The 16,594-nt window shown below is 35.5% G+C and overlaps 1 protein-coding gene across 25 annotated transcripts in view; it reads left to right on the forward strand.

Annotated features, from left to right (window-relative positions):
• Nucleotides 1–16,594, forward strand: part of DLG1 (discs large MAGUK scaffold protein 1) — a 313,869-nt gene that overhangs the window by 185,121 nt on the left and 112,154 nt on the right. For all 25 annotated transcript variants that reach the window (XM_067034266.1, XM_067034270.1, XM_059064880.2 and 22 more), the window contains 5 exons: nucleotides 4,636–4,686; nucleotides 7,444–7,568; nucleotides 9,568–9,737; nucleotides 10,907–11,043; nucleotides 15,032–15,176. In XM_067034266.1, the coding sequence (XP_066890367.1) occupies nucleotides 4,636–4,686; nucleotides 7,444–7,568; nucleotides 9,568–9,737; nucleotides 10,907–11,043; nucleotides 15,032–15,176 (628 nt within the window). The remainder of the gene's footprint in view (nucleotides 1–4,635; nucleotides 4,687–7,443; nucleotides 7,569–9,567; nucleotides 9,738–10,906; nucleotides 11,044–15,031; nucleotides 15,177–16,594) is intronic.

Raw genomic sequence — 16,594 nt, forward strand, 5'->3', positions numbered from 1 at the left:
AGATTTTTCTTGTTTCTTGAGGTAGGCTTGTATAACTATAAACTTCCCTCTTAGGACTGCTTTTGCTGCATGCCATAGGTTTTGGATCGTCGCGTTTTCATTGTCATTTGTCTCTAGGTATTTTTTGATTTCCTCTTTGATTTCTTCAGTTATCTCTTGGTTATTTAGTAACGTAGTGTTTAGGCTCCACATGTTTGTGTTTCTTACGTTTTTTTCCCCTGTAATTCATTTCTAATTTCATAGCGTTGTGGTCAGAAAAGATGCTTGATATGATTTCAATTTTCTTAAATGTACTGAGGCTTGATTTGTGACCCACGATGTGATCTATCCTGGAGAATGTTCCGTGTGCACTTGAGAAGAATGTGTAATCTGCTGTTTTTGGATGGAATGTCTTATAAATATCAATTAAATCTATCTGGTCTGTTATGTCATTTAAAGCTTCTGTTTCCTTATTTATTTTCATTTTGGATGATCTGTCCATTGGTATAATAAGTGAGGTGTTAAAGTCCCCCACTATTATTGTGTTACTGTCGATTTCCTCTTTTACAGCTGTTAACAGTTGCCTTATGTTTTGAGGTGCTCCTATATTGGGTGCATAAATATTTATAATTGTTATATCTTCTTCTTGGATTGATCCCTTGATCATTATGTAGTGTCCTTTCTTGTCTCTTGTAACATTCTTTATTTTAAAGCCTATTTTATCTGATATGAGTATTGTTACTCCAGCTTTCTTTTGATTTCCATTGGCATGGAATATCTTTTTCCATGCTCAGTCTGTCTGTTTCCCTACGTCTGAATTGGGTCTCTTGTAGACAGCATATATATGGGTCTTGTTTTTGTATCCATTCATCAAGCCTGTGTCTTTTGGTTGGAACATTTAATCTATTCACGTTTAAGGTAATTATCGATATGTATGTTCCTATTACCATTTTCTTAATTGTTTTGCGTTTGTTTTTGTAGGTCCTTTTCTTCTCTTGTGTTTCCCACTTAAGAGAAGTTCCTGTAGCATTTGTTGTAGAGCTTGTTTGGTGGTGCTGAATTCTCTTAGCTTTTGCTTGTCTGTAAAGCTTTTGATTTCTCCATCAAATCTGAATGAGGTCCTTGCCGGGTAGAGTAATCTTGGTTGTAGGTTCTTCCCTTTCATCACTTTAAGTATATCACGGCACTCCCTTCTGGCTTGTAGAGTTTCTGCTGAGAAATCAGCTGTTAACCTTATGGGAGTTCCCTTGTATGTTATTTGTCGTTTTTCCCTTGCTGCTTTCAATAATTTTTCTTTGTCTTTAATTTTTGTCAGTTTGATTACTGTGTGTCTCAGCATGTTTCTCCTTGGATTTATCCTGTATGGGACTCGTTGCCCTTCCTGGACTTGCATGGCTATTTCCTTTCCCATCTTAGGGAAGTTTTCGACTATAATCTCTTCAGATATTTTCTCAGTTCCTTTCTCTCTCTCTCCTCTTTCTGGGACCCGTATAATGCGAATGTTGTTACATTTAATGTTGTCCCAGAGGTCTCTTAGGCTGTCTTCATTTCTTTTCATTCTTTTTTCTTTGTTCTGCAGCAGTGAATTCCACCATTCTGTCTTCCAGTTCACTTATCCATTCTTTTGCCTCAGTTATTCTGCTATTGATTGCTTCTAGTGTAGTTTTCATTTCAGTTGCTGTATTGTTCATCTCTGTTTGTTCTTTAATTCTTCTAGGTCTTTGTTAAACATTTCTTGCATCTTCTCAATCTTTGCCTCCATTGTTTTTCTGAGATCCTGGATCATCTTCATTATCATTATATTGAATTCTTTTTCTAGAAGGTTGCCTATCTCTACTTCATTTAGTTGTTTTTCTGGGGTTTTATCTTGTTCCTTCATCTGGTACATAGCCCTCTGCCTTTTCATCTTGTCTGTCTTTCTGTGAATATGGTTTTTGTTCCACAGGCTGCAGGATTGTAGTCTTCTTGCTTCTGCTGTCTGTCCTCTGGTGGATGAGGGTATCTAAGAGGCTTGTGCAGGTTTCCCAATGGGAGAGACTCGTGGTGTGTAGACCTGGGAGCACCTACCTTTTGAGAAGGCTTAATGGTGAAAATCTCAAATTCCTTAAAGCAGAAGTCCATAAGCTCACAACACAAAAATTTATACTATATTACATGTTAACACCAAAAGGACTGTATAAGTATACTGACTTGGAAGTGTTTTCCAGAATAAAATTTCAGGCTATTTAGAAACAAATGAGCAAAAATAGATCCCAGTGTATCAATTAGGGGAATTGGCCAAAGCCATATGCCAAGGAAAATTTATTAACTTTAATGGGTGTTTTTGAAAATAGAAAAAGTAATAAGCATAAATGAATTGTGCATTCAACTCAAGAAGCTTTAAAAAGAGCCTAAGGAAAGAGTAAAGAATTGATAAAAAATAAAAGCAGAAAGTAATAGCATAGAATGTAATACATCAGTGATGTTAAAAGTACTTCTGTGGGGCTTCCCTGGTGGCACAGTGGTTGAGAGTCCGCCTGTGGATGCAGGGGACACGGGTTCGTGCCCCGGTCCGGGAAGATCCCACATGCCGCAGAGCTGCTGGGCCCGTGAGCCATGGCCTCTGAGCCTGCGCATCCGGAGCCTGTGCTCCGCAACGGGAGAGGCCACAGCAGTGAGAGGCCCAGGTACCACCAAAAAAAAAAAAAAAAGTACTTCTGTGATAAAAACTGATAGACTTTTAGCAAGTCTGAGCATGAAAAAATATAGGTGATACAAATAACCTTTAGAATAAGAAGAGTGGTATAGCTGCAGATACAGATTTTATTTTTACTCATAAAAAAGAAGTTCTAGTGAAGTTGGCAGGATGTGCATATGTATAACCCTCCTGTACTCTATAGACATATAAATCATAGATTTTTTAATATATACATATATATATTGTATGTATGTATATATGTTTGTATATATATGTATGTGTATGTGTGTGTGTATACACACGTATGTATAAAATAATTTCAAAAACAAGAAGAAAATATCTTCAGTTGAAAAAGATGAAACAAAGTAGCAGTTGGGTTTGAATCCATTAGAACCATAAGAATTAAGAACTCAAAAAAGTAGTAGTAGAGATGAGTTTCAAAAATCCTCAGGAAAAAGAACCCTAGCTCCTGCATTGGACCTGAATTAGGGGTTGCTTTCTTATAGTATGGTGAAGAAAACAGAGTACCTTACATAGTTTTCATTATTCTGTTGTTTCATTATTCTACTGCTGTGTAACAAACCACCCTGAAACTTATTGGCTTTAAAAATAATTCATTATTTTTCATGATTTTCTGGAAGATCCAAAATAGCCTCATTGACCATGGCTGGCAGTTAGTGCTAGTTGCTGGTTAGAGGTGCAGCTGGGGCTTTTGGCCAGGGGTCTTGATGCTCCTTCATTTGAATCTCCTCATGGGATCTTTGAGCTTCCTCACATTATAGCTTCTGGATTCTAAGAAAGTGCATTCTAAGACAAAGGCAAATACTATAAGGCATCACATGACCTAGATTCAAAAACCACAAAGCATTTGTGCCACATTTTTTTTAACAGAGTTCATCTAGAACCTGCCTAGATCCGAGGGAAGGGCAAGTAGATAACATCTCTTGATGGTAGGATGGTTCAATCATATTGCAAAAGAGCACTTGGGATGGAAGATGGGATGCATCTAGAGATGAAGTTTGACTTATTAGATTGGCTATTTAGCCCAACTTCGTATCACCAGAAATGTTAAAGCAATGATTTGAATCCCAGTTAATCTGATTTCAAGGACTATTCACCCTTCACCAGTGGCCTTTGCTATGGGAATTACTTCTTCCAGGAGGAGATATGGAATAAATTAGAAGGAATGAGAGAAAGTGCTTGGTCTGTATGGTGAAAGCAAGAGTGTGAATGGTGAATCAAAGTTGTACATGAAATATGTAACTGAAATTTGACAGAGGAAGGAATAAAGTAACAGATGTGGAGGGAGGAACTTGCAGGATATGTAAAGGGAGGAGCAAGTCATTCATGTGTGATGGTATATAAGGCTCATGAAGAGGTGAGAAACATGTTAGAATGAAGTTGAGTGATAGATTGGGGTCAGTTCACACAGAGCCTTGTATGAGAGTTTTTGAGAATTTTGGAGCAAGTATTTATACATGGGCTTAATAAAGATCCATCTATGTAAAACACATTAGAAAGATTTGAGCAATGGAGAATAGTAATCTAAGAGATTGGGCAGATTACACTTGCAGTAGTCCAGATGAGTTAAGAAAGGCTTTTGAAGCAAGGTAATAGAAATGAAAATGAAGGGGTGATGGTTTTCAGGAAAAAATGAAATATGTAAGTCAGTAAGAATTGGCAGCTGATTAGATGTGTGGATCAAGACAGAGAAGAGAGTCAAGAGTTCAGGAAGTATTAAAAGCTGAATGTACCCTTTCTGTATTTGAAAGTCACAATATCATGAGGGTCAACTCATTAATCACATTTGTACTCTTCCATTCCTTGAAAATCTTCCCTAAAACTTAAAATCAAGCTATATTATTTGATTACTATCACATTTAACAGGTTTTCATTAAGAAAATCATGCAAAAATTATGTCTTGCCATTTTAAATTTCACACTCTAAATTTCTGTGCTTCTTCTTTTTTCCCCCATTAGGTTAATGGCACTGATGCAGATTATGAATATGAAGAAATCACACTTGAAAGGGTAAAAACTATAATTATCATAAGTTTTTATGCATAAACCTGTTGCTTTAAAAAACTTTAAAAATATACTGCTCTTTCATATAGGATCCAAGGAAGATCACCTTTCAGAACCATATAATATTAGTTTCTTTAATGAGTCCACGTATAAAATTAGCTGTGGCGTTTTCAGAACATGTTGTTTTTCTTTAATAACCTTTTTTTAAATAAACTTTTTATTTAACATAGTTTTAGATTTACAGAAAAGTAGTACAGAGTTTCCATTTACCCTGGACTCAGTTTCACCTATTATTAACATCTTTGCATTACTAGAATACATTTTTTTCAACTAATGAACCAATAGTGATACATTATTATTAACTGAAGTCTGTACTTTATTTGGATTTCCTTACTTTTTATGTTTTTCTCTTCCAGGATCCCATCTGGAATACTGCATTACATTTAGTTATGATGTCTCTTTGTGTTCCTCTAGACTGACAGTTTCTCAGATTTTTCTCATTTTTAAATTTTATTATTTATCTTTCAGATAATAAAATATTTATAATAAAATATTTATTTTAAATATTTAATATCCTAGTAATATGGTCATTGTATCAGTTATTTTCCCAGCTAATAACCATAGATTTAATGGAAAAGACCTTATTGGAAACTTCTTATGCATTCCCCCAGTTAGAAAATAACTTAAAGATACAATTCAGATGTGTAAATTTTCTTGATGTATTTTCCCTCTTAAGAGTATGTGCATTCAATTGATACTATATTTTAGCAGTGCCACCTTGTCTGACCAGCATTTTTGGGAAATGAAGTGCTCCACATAAGTGAATTTTCTAAGTAACTGAATGTCTGTATATTTAAAATCCTAGATAATTAGATTTGTTTATGTTTGAAGCCAGAATAAACTGCGTAAAAATAGACTTCAGAGGGATAATAGATTTTTATTGCCTGTTTACCCGAATTTGGGCCACCTGTTCAAGTGACATGGATGACTGAGTCTTACAAGTAAATAGAGTATTAATGTATTGTACACATTTTAAAATTTTTATTATTATTTTTTTTGCGGTACATGGGCCTCTCACTGTTGTGGCCTCTCCCGTTGCGGAGCACAGGCTCCGGACGCACAGGCTCAGCGGCCATGGCTCACAGGCCTAGCCACTCCACGGCATGTGGGATCTTCCCGGACCGGGACACAAACCCGTGTCACCTGCATCGGCAGGCAGACTCTCAACCACTGTGCCACCAGGGAAGCTCTATTGTATACATTTTAATGTGACATTTTCTTGGTTTTTTCCCAGCTTTATTGAGATTTCTTGACATATAGTCCTAACTTATTATCTTATTCATCTTTTCCCAGTACCTTTTAAATTCCTTTATTTAGTCAGAACTGTACATTGTATTTTTCACTGATTAAAGAGCTTGAGTACCAGGAATTGGGGAGATGTTGTTAAAGTATACAAACTTGCAACTAGAAGATGAATAAGTTCCAGAGATCTAATGCACAGGTAGTGAATATAATCAACAATACTGTATTATAATCTTCAGAATTGCTGAGACTAGATCTTAAATGTTCTCACCACAAAAAAATAAATGGCAATTTATGTGACCTCATAGAGGTGTTAGCTAAATAAAGCTAAGGTGGTAATCATATTATACTATATAAATGTATCAAATTAATATGTAGTACACCTTAAACTTACACAAGGTTATTTGTAATTATATCTCAATTTTTTTAAAAGCAAATAAAAAAGAGAACTCAAATAAATACCTGAGTAACTTGGTAGCCCCATACAACCTCTTGATACTATTATTGATACTCTAGTAACTCTTGAAGAGTTTAGACTGAAAAAATTTTTTTATTAAAATAGAATTTTAGGACATGTCATAGTCTAGTGAAATTTTAAGCTGTTAAATACAAACAGTTTAGTAATAGATCCAGCTATACCCACTTATTTGAGCTGCCTGAAAACCAAAGTTAGAACATTCTTGCAAAAATAAACGTTTAACACCTTTGCTTAGATCAGTTTTGCTTTTTGTAGCAGTAGAACCCTTTCTTCAAAGAAAATGTTATTCAAAAATCCAGTACGTAAATAAAATAAGGAAGAAGTAATGCTACTTTGGCAAAATTGACTGCTGTCAAGAAAGTACACCAATGTTAAGTTCTCCAGTTGGACTTGCAGTATTAAAAAATGCCTTTTGCTGGTCAGGTGTCTTGGTTAAACACATCAAGGATGATGGCTGTGTTACTTAGCTCATACAATTTGTTCATTTTAAAATAAGCTGATGGCAAAGTTAGCAGAAGAAAAGCACCACCCAGTACCCCTTTTTAAAAAATTTAGGCTGAAATAATATATTGGTGTTACCTACTCAGAAATAACAGCAGCAGAAGGATCATTTCATTGTTTTTCTCTTGGGAGCATTTTGCCTTACCAAACATGAGCAAGATGCAGTCTAAAAGAAAGAGACTTAATAGCGACACCTCTCCAAGGACAAACTGCACATAATTTTAAAGAAAGAATCATAGATCAGACTCCGGAAGTACTCAGTACATCATTAGCCTCACATATGCAGCAGTAATACCTCTGAGTTCATAGAGAAAAAAGAGCTTTCCTTATATTTCTTTATTTAGAATAATCATATTTCCTATACATATGCCTTTATGTGTGTGTTCCCTATGTTAGTACAGTTTCTAGGTCCTATAATAATGGGAACCTATCAATAAAGATAATAATTATTCAGTGTCAATTTTTTTCCCCTCTATCCCCAGGGAAATTCAGGGCTTGGTTTCAGCATTGCAGGAGGTACAGACAACCCACACATTGGAGATGACTCAAGTATTTTCATTACCAAAATAATTGCAGGGGGAGCAGCTGCCCAAGATGGAAGATTGCGGTATGTTTTGCAAATCCTCTTTGTGTCTTTTTCTTGAGGCAAACTGAACAATGAATAAATACAAATGAACACTATCATAGTAACTAACATAAGGTAGATGCTCAGATATTGAATGAATGAGATAATTGTGCTTTAAGCATTTTCCCTCTTTTTAATTAGGAATTCAATTTTATCTTAGAAGTTAAGCATTTTGAATAATAAACTTGACTGTTTAAATATTTCTGAGCAAATTTATAGAAATCATAGATTTCCCATTGTATGTTCAAATACATTCACAAAATGTGTTATTTTCTGGGTGGGAAACGTGTATATGCTTATTTAAGGTACAGGGAATCATATATATCTGAGTTGGTATCCCAGACCACAAAGAGTAGTAAAGATTATGCAAACTTTAAATACTCTATTTTCTAAATTGAATAAATGTAAGTAACATTGGTCTTTTGTTTAAATGTAATGTTCCATTTCAGAAAATATCTGTAGCATACTTTGTTGTTTCCTTAGACCATAGATTGTGGCACTTTTCTTGTTGCCTTATTTGTTGCTTTTTATACATGGTGATGGTTTCCTAAAGTTTTAGGACTAAGGATTATATATCGTCTGTTAAAAACAGTACCTTATTTTAAGGCTATTCATGCCTTATACAGCTTTTCAGTTTCTAAACTTCTCACTGGATATGATAAGTGGTATATTAATGAAATTAGATATGAAATCAATAATTTGACTTCATGTAAATGTAAATATTTACTTCCTGATTCTGTTATTGGCCTTTTATTTGTGCTTCATCTGTGAAAATTAGTATGTTCCATTTGTTTCACTGGAGAACATACCTATAGTACTAACTCTAAGGTATCACTGTCTTTGGATATAGAATTTCTTTTCTCTAAAGAAAGTTAATTAGATATAGAAGTTTATCATGATCAATTTAAATGTTTTAATTGTTTTATTTCCCGTCCCGGCCCAATTTGAGATGACCATCTTTTAGTTTGTTTTCTTATTTGTTTTCTACATGAATACCATGCAGTTGAAACTGAGATTAGTTTATTTTTTGGTAAATCAATGAATTAATCTCAATTTTGCTGCTGTGACCTTAAGCTAGTTATTCAGTCTGAGCCTCAGATTTTTTATGTTTGAATCACTGCTCTGTTAATCATTATCAGGGTGGCCTTGGGAAAGTTATTTAAACTTTGTACCTCAGTTTTTCTGTCTATAAAATGGGGATATAAACATGTATCTACCTTACAGATTGTTGTAAGGGTTAAAACACTAAAAGAAGTTCCTAACATGTGGTTAGTGCTAAATAAATATTTGCTGTTTTTCTAAAATATCTTAATTTCTATACGTAATCATACAAATTACAGCTGTTGGGACTTCCCTCGTGGCACGGTGTTTAGGAATCTGCCTGCCAATGCAGGCGACATGGGTTTTCTCCCTGGTCCGGGAAGATCCCACATGCTGCAGAGCAACTAAGCCCATGCTCCACAACTATTGAGGCTGCGCTCTAGAGCCTGCGAGCCACAACTGCTGAGCCCACACACCGCAACTACTGAAACCCATGCCCTCTAAGGCCCATGTGCCGCAACTACTGAGCCCGTGTGCTGCAGCTACTGAAGCCTACGTGCCTAGAGCCTGTGCTCCTCAACAAGAGACCGCCACCGCAATGAGAAGTCCATGCACTGCAACAAAGAGTAGCCCCCACTGACCGCAACTAGAGAAAGCCCATGTGCAGCAACAAAGACCCAGACGCAGCCAAAAACAACAAAAAAATTATAGCTGTTGTTATTATTTAATATTTTTGTATAATGATCTATCATTTGCATTGTTTCCTTTGCCGGCCCTTGGGAAATGTTTGTATTTATATGAGTTTTTGATACATTGGAATTTAACATGCAGTTTCTTATAAATAATTCTAGTAAATAATTCTCTTCTCAAGAAAAGAAAATTGGCAAAGAAAAATTGATATTAAATTTTTGATACTTAATTTTTAATTTTTTTTCCTCAGGGTCAATGACTGTATATTGCGAGTAAATGAAGTAGACGTTCGTGATGTGACACATAGCAAAGCAGTTGAAGCATTGAAAGAAGCGGGATCTATTGTACGCTTGTATGTAAAAAGACGGAAACCAGTATCAGAAAAAATAATGGAAATAAAGCTCATTAAAGGTCCTAAAGGTATGAAATAAACAAAGACAAATTATTAAGTAAGAAATCTCTAAGTGATATGTAACTATGAAGTAATTTATGACACATTCTAAGATTAACAATGCTGGTAATCTGTAGAACTTAGTGAATTTTTAGAATTTCTGTGTTATTTCTACTGATTTTTGTCTTAAGTAGGATACTGTGCAAACATTTTGCAGTCATGTGTAGTGTTGATATTAACTTGTAATCATTAATCTACAAAGTACATAAAATGCAGATACACAGGCTAAAAGAAAAAATATTTATGAACATGTCATTAGTAGTTACATCTTCAGTGAAGACTGGTAGGATGTGATCTGAATTTTGAAAACATGAATGGGATTGAGGATAAATGGAAATATTGATTCTAATTTGTGGCTTCATGGAAAAATGCATAGGGAGCTACAGGTTTGGTGTTAAAGCTATGGGATTTATGAATTATTGAAGTTCCTTACTTAAAATTAATTCATAGAATATTGAAAAGAGAAGAAGCATCTCCATTTCTGAAGCTGTTAGTTCTGCCCACCACCAATTTTTTTTTCTGTTTTAATCTTGTGGAAGTGTTAAAAGTGTTAGTAAGAAGTGCAATTATGATGGAAACAAAAGTGAAGCAATTTTACACCATCTCTTTGAACTAACAAACAAATGCATTTTATAAAGACACTTTAAGAAGTAACCTGGGTGGCGGGGGCATGGAGGCTTCCCTGGTGGTCGAACGGCTAAAGACTCCACGCTCCCAATGCAGGGGGCCTGAGTTTGATCCCTGGTCAGGGAACTAGATCCTGCATGCCACGACTAAAGGAGCCTGCATGCCGCACCTAAAAGATCCCGCACGGCCCAACAAAGATCCTGCGTGCCACAACTAAGACCTGGCACAGCCAATTAAATTAAATATATATATATATATATATATATATATATTTTTTTTTTTTTTTAAGTAACCTGGGGGTAAAAAGGTACTCATTTTTAACTATAGGAGCACTTATATTTGTAATTGCCCCTGATTACAAAATACTTAGGATTTTAAAAATAGGTAAATAGATTATTTTCTATTTTAAAAAATATTAGTTTGGAGAAATTAATCACCTTCTAGTTTTCAGTCATTTGGATATAAGTTTACATATATTGGTGAAATTCTAAAACGAGTGTTTTCCATATAGGTCTTGGGTTCAGCATTGCTGGAGGTGTTGGAAATCAGCATATTCCTGGGGATAATAGCATCTATGTAACCAAAATAATTGAAGGAGGTGCAGCACATAAAGATGGTAAACTTCAGATTGGAGATAAACTTTTAGCAGTAAGTATAAGAAATCCATTGTTTTAAAAATCACTTTGATGTCTTTTTTTTCTGACAGACTGAATTTCTACATGCCAAAAATGTTTAAATGATATTTACATGAGTGAATACTAGCCTTGCTTTAGTCAAAACCTGAAAAATGATTCTTTATTTGCCACTACCATTTCCTCTACTAGCTCCCCTCTCTTTTTCTTTCATTCTGTTCAGGGGCTTGGATGCACAGAATTGTTTAGTCGTAATCCTTAGGTTCATAACATCATCATCCTTTGTTCATGTGTGACCTTGTTTTTCCCTTTCTTACTTTAATTAATTAATCAATTATTTTATTTATAATATAGTAAAAACTGCTAGTCATTACCCAACCCAAGAACTAGAATATCAGCAATTTGTATTCCTCATTCCTTTGTTTTTTAAAGATTGCTTAATCACATACATATATATTCCTAAATGTTTTGTTTAGTAGTGTTTGTTTTGAAAAAATTTTAAAGGCTATTGTGCTGTGTATAGTCTTTTTTAATACTTCTCTCACTCAATATTGTTTTACTGAGACTTATCCATATTGTTGCCTAGAGCTGAGATTTATTCATTTACCCTCTTCATAATATTCTATTCTGGGACTATAGACTGTATCACAATTTATTTATCCAACCTTCATCAATAACTGTTTTAGTTCATGTTCCCTAGAAAAATAAAACCTGAAGAAAAGCTACTCTGCTAAAGTATTATTGGGAGGTATAACTTCAGAGCAGCTAGAGTGAGTGAAAATGAAAAGTGAGGCAGAGAATGAAGGAAAGCCGATACAACGTACTATGTTTCTGAGCTGGCTATAATTCATAAGAAAATGTAGCTGTTTGCTTGTCATGTAGGACAGTCTCCCAGGCTGGCAATGTGGAACTGCTAAACCTTAGATCCAGCCATCCAGGGAAAAAAAAGGATTTTATCTACTGACCCCTTTTAGTCTCTTGTCTCTTGTTAGTTAGAGTCTACCCCCACGGGGGTTAACTGTGCTAGATTTCTCAACTGTGTTACCCAGCCCCTCTGGACAAATGCTAGGAAAGCCAGTTCCCACACTCTGGCACAGCACTTCCCCTGAACCCAGAAGTTGTGAGAAGAGCTAGAGCCTCGTGGTCTAGACAGGTCACATGTGGTCTTCTAATATGTTACAGCTCTCACTATGTGGAACACGTCAGCCATACCCAAGCCCAGCCTTTACTCCAGAAAAGTTGAAAGAGCTCATAATGGTAGGGAACAATATGAGAGTAGCAGTAGCTAGGACTCTCCCCTAAGCAAGCAACCAAAGCCTAGTGGACACGTAGGCTCAAGTGAATCTGAAAAGGCATACAAACAAAGTCTGGTATAGTGGTGATTTGGTCTATCTCCTACTTATTTACTTGCCCTTTTTTAATAATTCTGCTAGGAAGAGCAACTAATTATTTTTGAGTTAATGATAGGGAGGAGGAAGGAACTGTCCTTCAACTGCTTCTCTCTAACTTAGCCTCTCACAGCTATGACTTGCCACTCTTTCCCCCAAGCTACAACCAACACTCCCTCATCATCGCATACACCCCCCCGCCAACACACACCAGTTCCAAACAACCTTCTTTCTCCGCTACGTTTCTCACTTTTATTTTTAATTTCTTAGATACTGTGTCTTCTTTAACCTTCTTCCAGAATCAATTTTAGGGGTAGGGAGCCAGAAATTCGTGCTGATTTATCGTTTAGGGAGGCTTTTGTTGCCATAATTCCACTGAAATTATTCAATTCTTAATTCTCACCTTAATTGATGTATCAGGCATTTGACACACCTTCTTCCTTCTTAAAACACTCTTTCCAGTTTGCCTGATAGTCACCCTCTATCTTGCTATTCCTCTTAGCTCACCAGCCATTCCTTCTCATTCTCCTTTTTGGTGCATCTTCTCCCCAACTTCTAAACATTGAAGTGATCCAGGACTCAATACTTGAACATATTCTCTCTTTGATAGGTGGTCAAATAACTTACTGGGTCTTATTGTACATGATAGTAATAAGTATTGTTTTCTGAACTTCAGTCTCCTTCTCTATGTCTCAAGAGTCATCTCAAATATAATATACAGTTGGCTCTTTGTATCCATGGGTTCCACATCTGTGGATTCAACCAACTGAAGATCAAAAATATTTGGTGGAAAAAAATTCCAGAAAGTTCCCAGAAGGCAATACTTGAATTTACATGGCTTTTATATTGTATTAGGTATTATAAGTGATCTAAAGATGATTTAAAGTATAAGGGAGGGTGTAGCTTATATGCAAATACTATGCCATTTTACGTAAGGAACTTGAGAATGTGCAATTTTTTTTATCCTCGAGGAGGGTAATGAGGGGTAGTGGGGTTATAGAATCATTCCTCCACAGATACCGAAGTACAACTGTATCTAAAAATGAACTTTCAAATCATGGCAACCCACCCCCACCCTGCCCCCCAAAATTCTGCTCTTTGCATAATTTTCACATCTCATTAAACGGGAACTTTATCCTTCTAATTTCCCCAAGTCTAAAACTTTAGGATCATTCTCTTTCTTTCCCACTCCACATTGAATCCCTCAGCAAATCTTGTCAGCTCTTTTATCAGTTATCTAATGCTGCATAAGAAAAAACAGGGCTTCCCTGGTGGCGCAGTGGTTGAGAATCCGCCTGCCGATGCAGGAGACACGGGTTCGTGCCCTGGTCCGGGAAGATCCCACATGCCGCGGAGCAGCTGAGCCCGTGAGCCATGGCCGCTGAGCCTGTGCGTCCGGAGCCTGTGCTCCGCGGCCGGAGAGGCCACAGCAGTGAGAGGCCCGCATACCGCAAAAAAAAAAAAAAAAAAAAGAAAAAGAAAAAACAAAAATTAGTGGCTAAAATGACAACAATTATTTATTTGCTTACACTTCTGCAATTTGGGTAGGTTTGGCCAGGACAGCCTGTCTTTATTCCATATAATGTCTACTGGGGTGGCTCAACTAGGGCCAGGGGTCCACCTCCAAGTTGGCTCACATACAGTGGACTGGTTGGTTTTGACTGTCATCTAGGAACTCAGCTGGAGCTGTTAGCCAGGTATTCAATTCTCCAGTGGGCTGTCCACATGGCTAACTTGAGCTTCTCACAAAGTGGTGGCCAGGTTCCAGGAGGTACATGCCAGAGTGAGCTTTCCAAGAAGACAGTTCTAATGTGTGGCATTTATTAACCCTCTCTTTGTATCACAGTTACTAATGTCTCATTTCAGGCCATCAGAAGAACAGTATACCACAGTTGTGTATTTCAAAATGCAGCAAGTCCTCACTACACAGTAGGGTGGGACCATAAAAATGACCATGCAGTTGAAATCCTGCGAAGCATAATTAGTAATCAGTGGGGAAAGTCAGGATTGTTCTGTGACCTTTAGAAGTTTTCATCAAAACATTTAAAAGTCTCCTGCAGTCGATTATAAAGTCACATATTAGGGAAATGGAAAATATACTAAAATGAACATTTGTTTAGTGCACTGTAATTTAAAACACTAGAAACATTTAGTGTTTTATTTCTTTTAAAAAAAATGTTTACCAAAAAGAGGAGCAGTCTAAAACCTAATGCTAGCAGAAGAGAAAGGATTAGAACAGAAATTAACAATATAGGAAATAGGACAACCATGTTGTCTATGTTGGTAGAGAAGATCAACAAAACCAAAACGGGTCTTAGGAAAGATCAACAAAATTGACAAACCTTTAGCTAGACTGACCAGGAAAAAAAAAAAAAAAAAAAAGACCAAATTTCTAAAAGTAGGAATGAAAGAGAGAACATAAGGGAATACTTTTATTTTTGAATAACTCTACCAACGCATTAGATAACTTAGATGAAATGGGCAAAGTCCTAGAAAGACACAAACTACCACTCCTATTCAACATTGTACCAAAGATTCTACCCAGAGCAATAAGGGGGGGAAAAATGACATTCCAAGTGGGAAGGAAGAAGTAAAACTTTTGGGATTTTCTTTTAGGTGAATAGTGTGTGTTTAGAAGAGGTTACTCATGAAGAAGCAGTAACTGCCTTAAAGAACACATCTGATTTTGTTTTTTTGAAAGTGGCAAAACCCACAAGTATGTATATGAATGATGGCTACGCACCACCTGATATCACCAACTGTAAGTCTGTTTGCTTAAATCTTGTTTCCCCTTAGATGTGATGTATTTTAATGAAAGTTCCCAATATAAAGTTTAAACATTATACAAATATTTTTAAAAGAACTATAAAGCATTTTAACCTAATCATTTTAAAAACCAGTTTTAAGTCAGAATCTTCATAATAATAAATGGAGATGGCTTTTTCATCTTTTCACCTGTAATTTCATAGCAGTAATTACTTTTAACATTTAAGGCATTGATTCTCAAACTTTTATATAAGTAACAGTCACCAAAGGTATTTGCAAGTAATGTGGCTTCTTGTTTTATTCTAATAATTTTTGGATGGAGCACAGAAATATACTTTAACAAGCAATTAATTCTTTTAACAAGCAGGGCAATTCTGATTCTTCTGATGCTGCTGGTTCATGGGCTGCACTTTGAGAAACAGTAACTTAAAATATTTGTAAAACTTGTGCTTTTCTGTACTCTCAACTGTGTAAGCACAGATATTATCTTTGTACTTCAAGCTCTTAGTGTATTACCTAACTCTGTTTGTGCACAGTACAATTGTATTGCCTAGAAATGAACTGTAATGAAAGTGCTTATATAATTTTAAGTTTCCTATTTGATTTTCTTTTTTAATGTACAAGCCGAGATGAGATTTAAATATATATCTTAATGTGTTCATGTTGTTTGAAAAATGAAAATTTTATTTGTTTGGTATGTTGAGTCAATACTAGAATCATCCATGTGTAATAAAGGTCATAAATGTACTCTATAATCTGCTTTTCCAAGTTTACCTTTTTTAAATTGTAGAATTTTAAAGATATTTGTGATTTTGTAAGTGGCAATGTTTCCAGTTTTAAAATGTCAAAAAGTTCATTACAATCATTAATCATTAGAAGCTAAATACAAATTATATTTTAAAGTGTATATACTGTCCTCCAGTGATGCATCTTCATTATCTGCTCATTGATTCATTAATTACTCAAGTATAACTGAATTATTTTCTTAATAGTATTCAGTCTTTTTAATGGACAGAGATGATGTCTTACACATCATTTGTGTCAGAAAAGAACTTTACTACCTGTTTAAAATTCTTCCATATATTTGGTCTTTCACAGAAGCTTTATATAAGGGCTTGATGTATTTTTATTTGTTATTAGGAGATGCAAATTCAATGGTAAGCTCTTTTATTCACCAATTTAATTATTCTTATTTATTATGCTGCTTTATCTGTTCAAGACAGCTATGTCCCAGTTGTTCCACAGATTGAGAATTGGCATCCTGATTATGGCCAAATATACAAATAGCCAGGCTTCTTCTTAAAAATATGTTGAACTGGAAAAAATGTTACATTTTATTGAATTATCTCTTGATATAAAATGACATTTAAAAAATGGCAGAGCTAGTCCTAAAGAGATTATTTACGTAGTAAA

The sequence above is a fragment of the Kogia breviceps genome, chromosome 5 (genome assembly GCF_026419965.1).
Source record: "Kogia breviceps isolate mKogBre1 chromosome 5, mKogBre1 haplotype 1, whole genome shotgun sequence".
NCBI lineage: Eukaryota > Metazoa > Chordata > Mammalia > Artiodactyla > Physeteridae > Kogia > Kogia breviceps.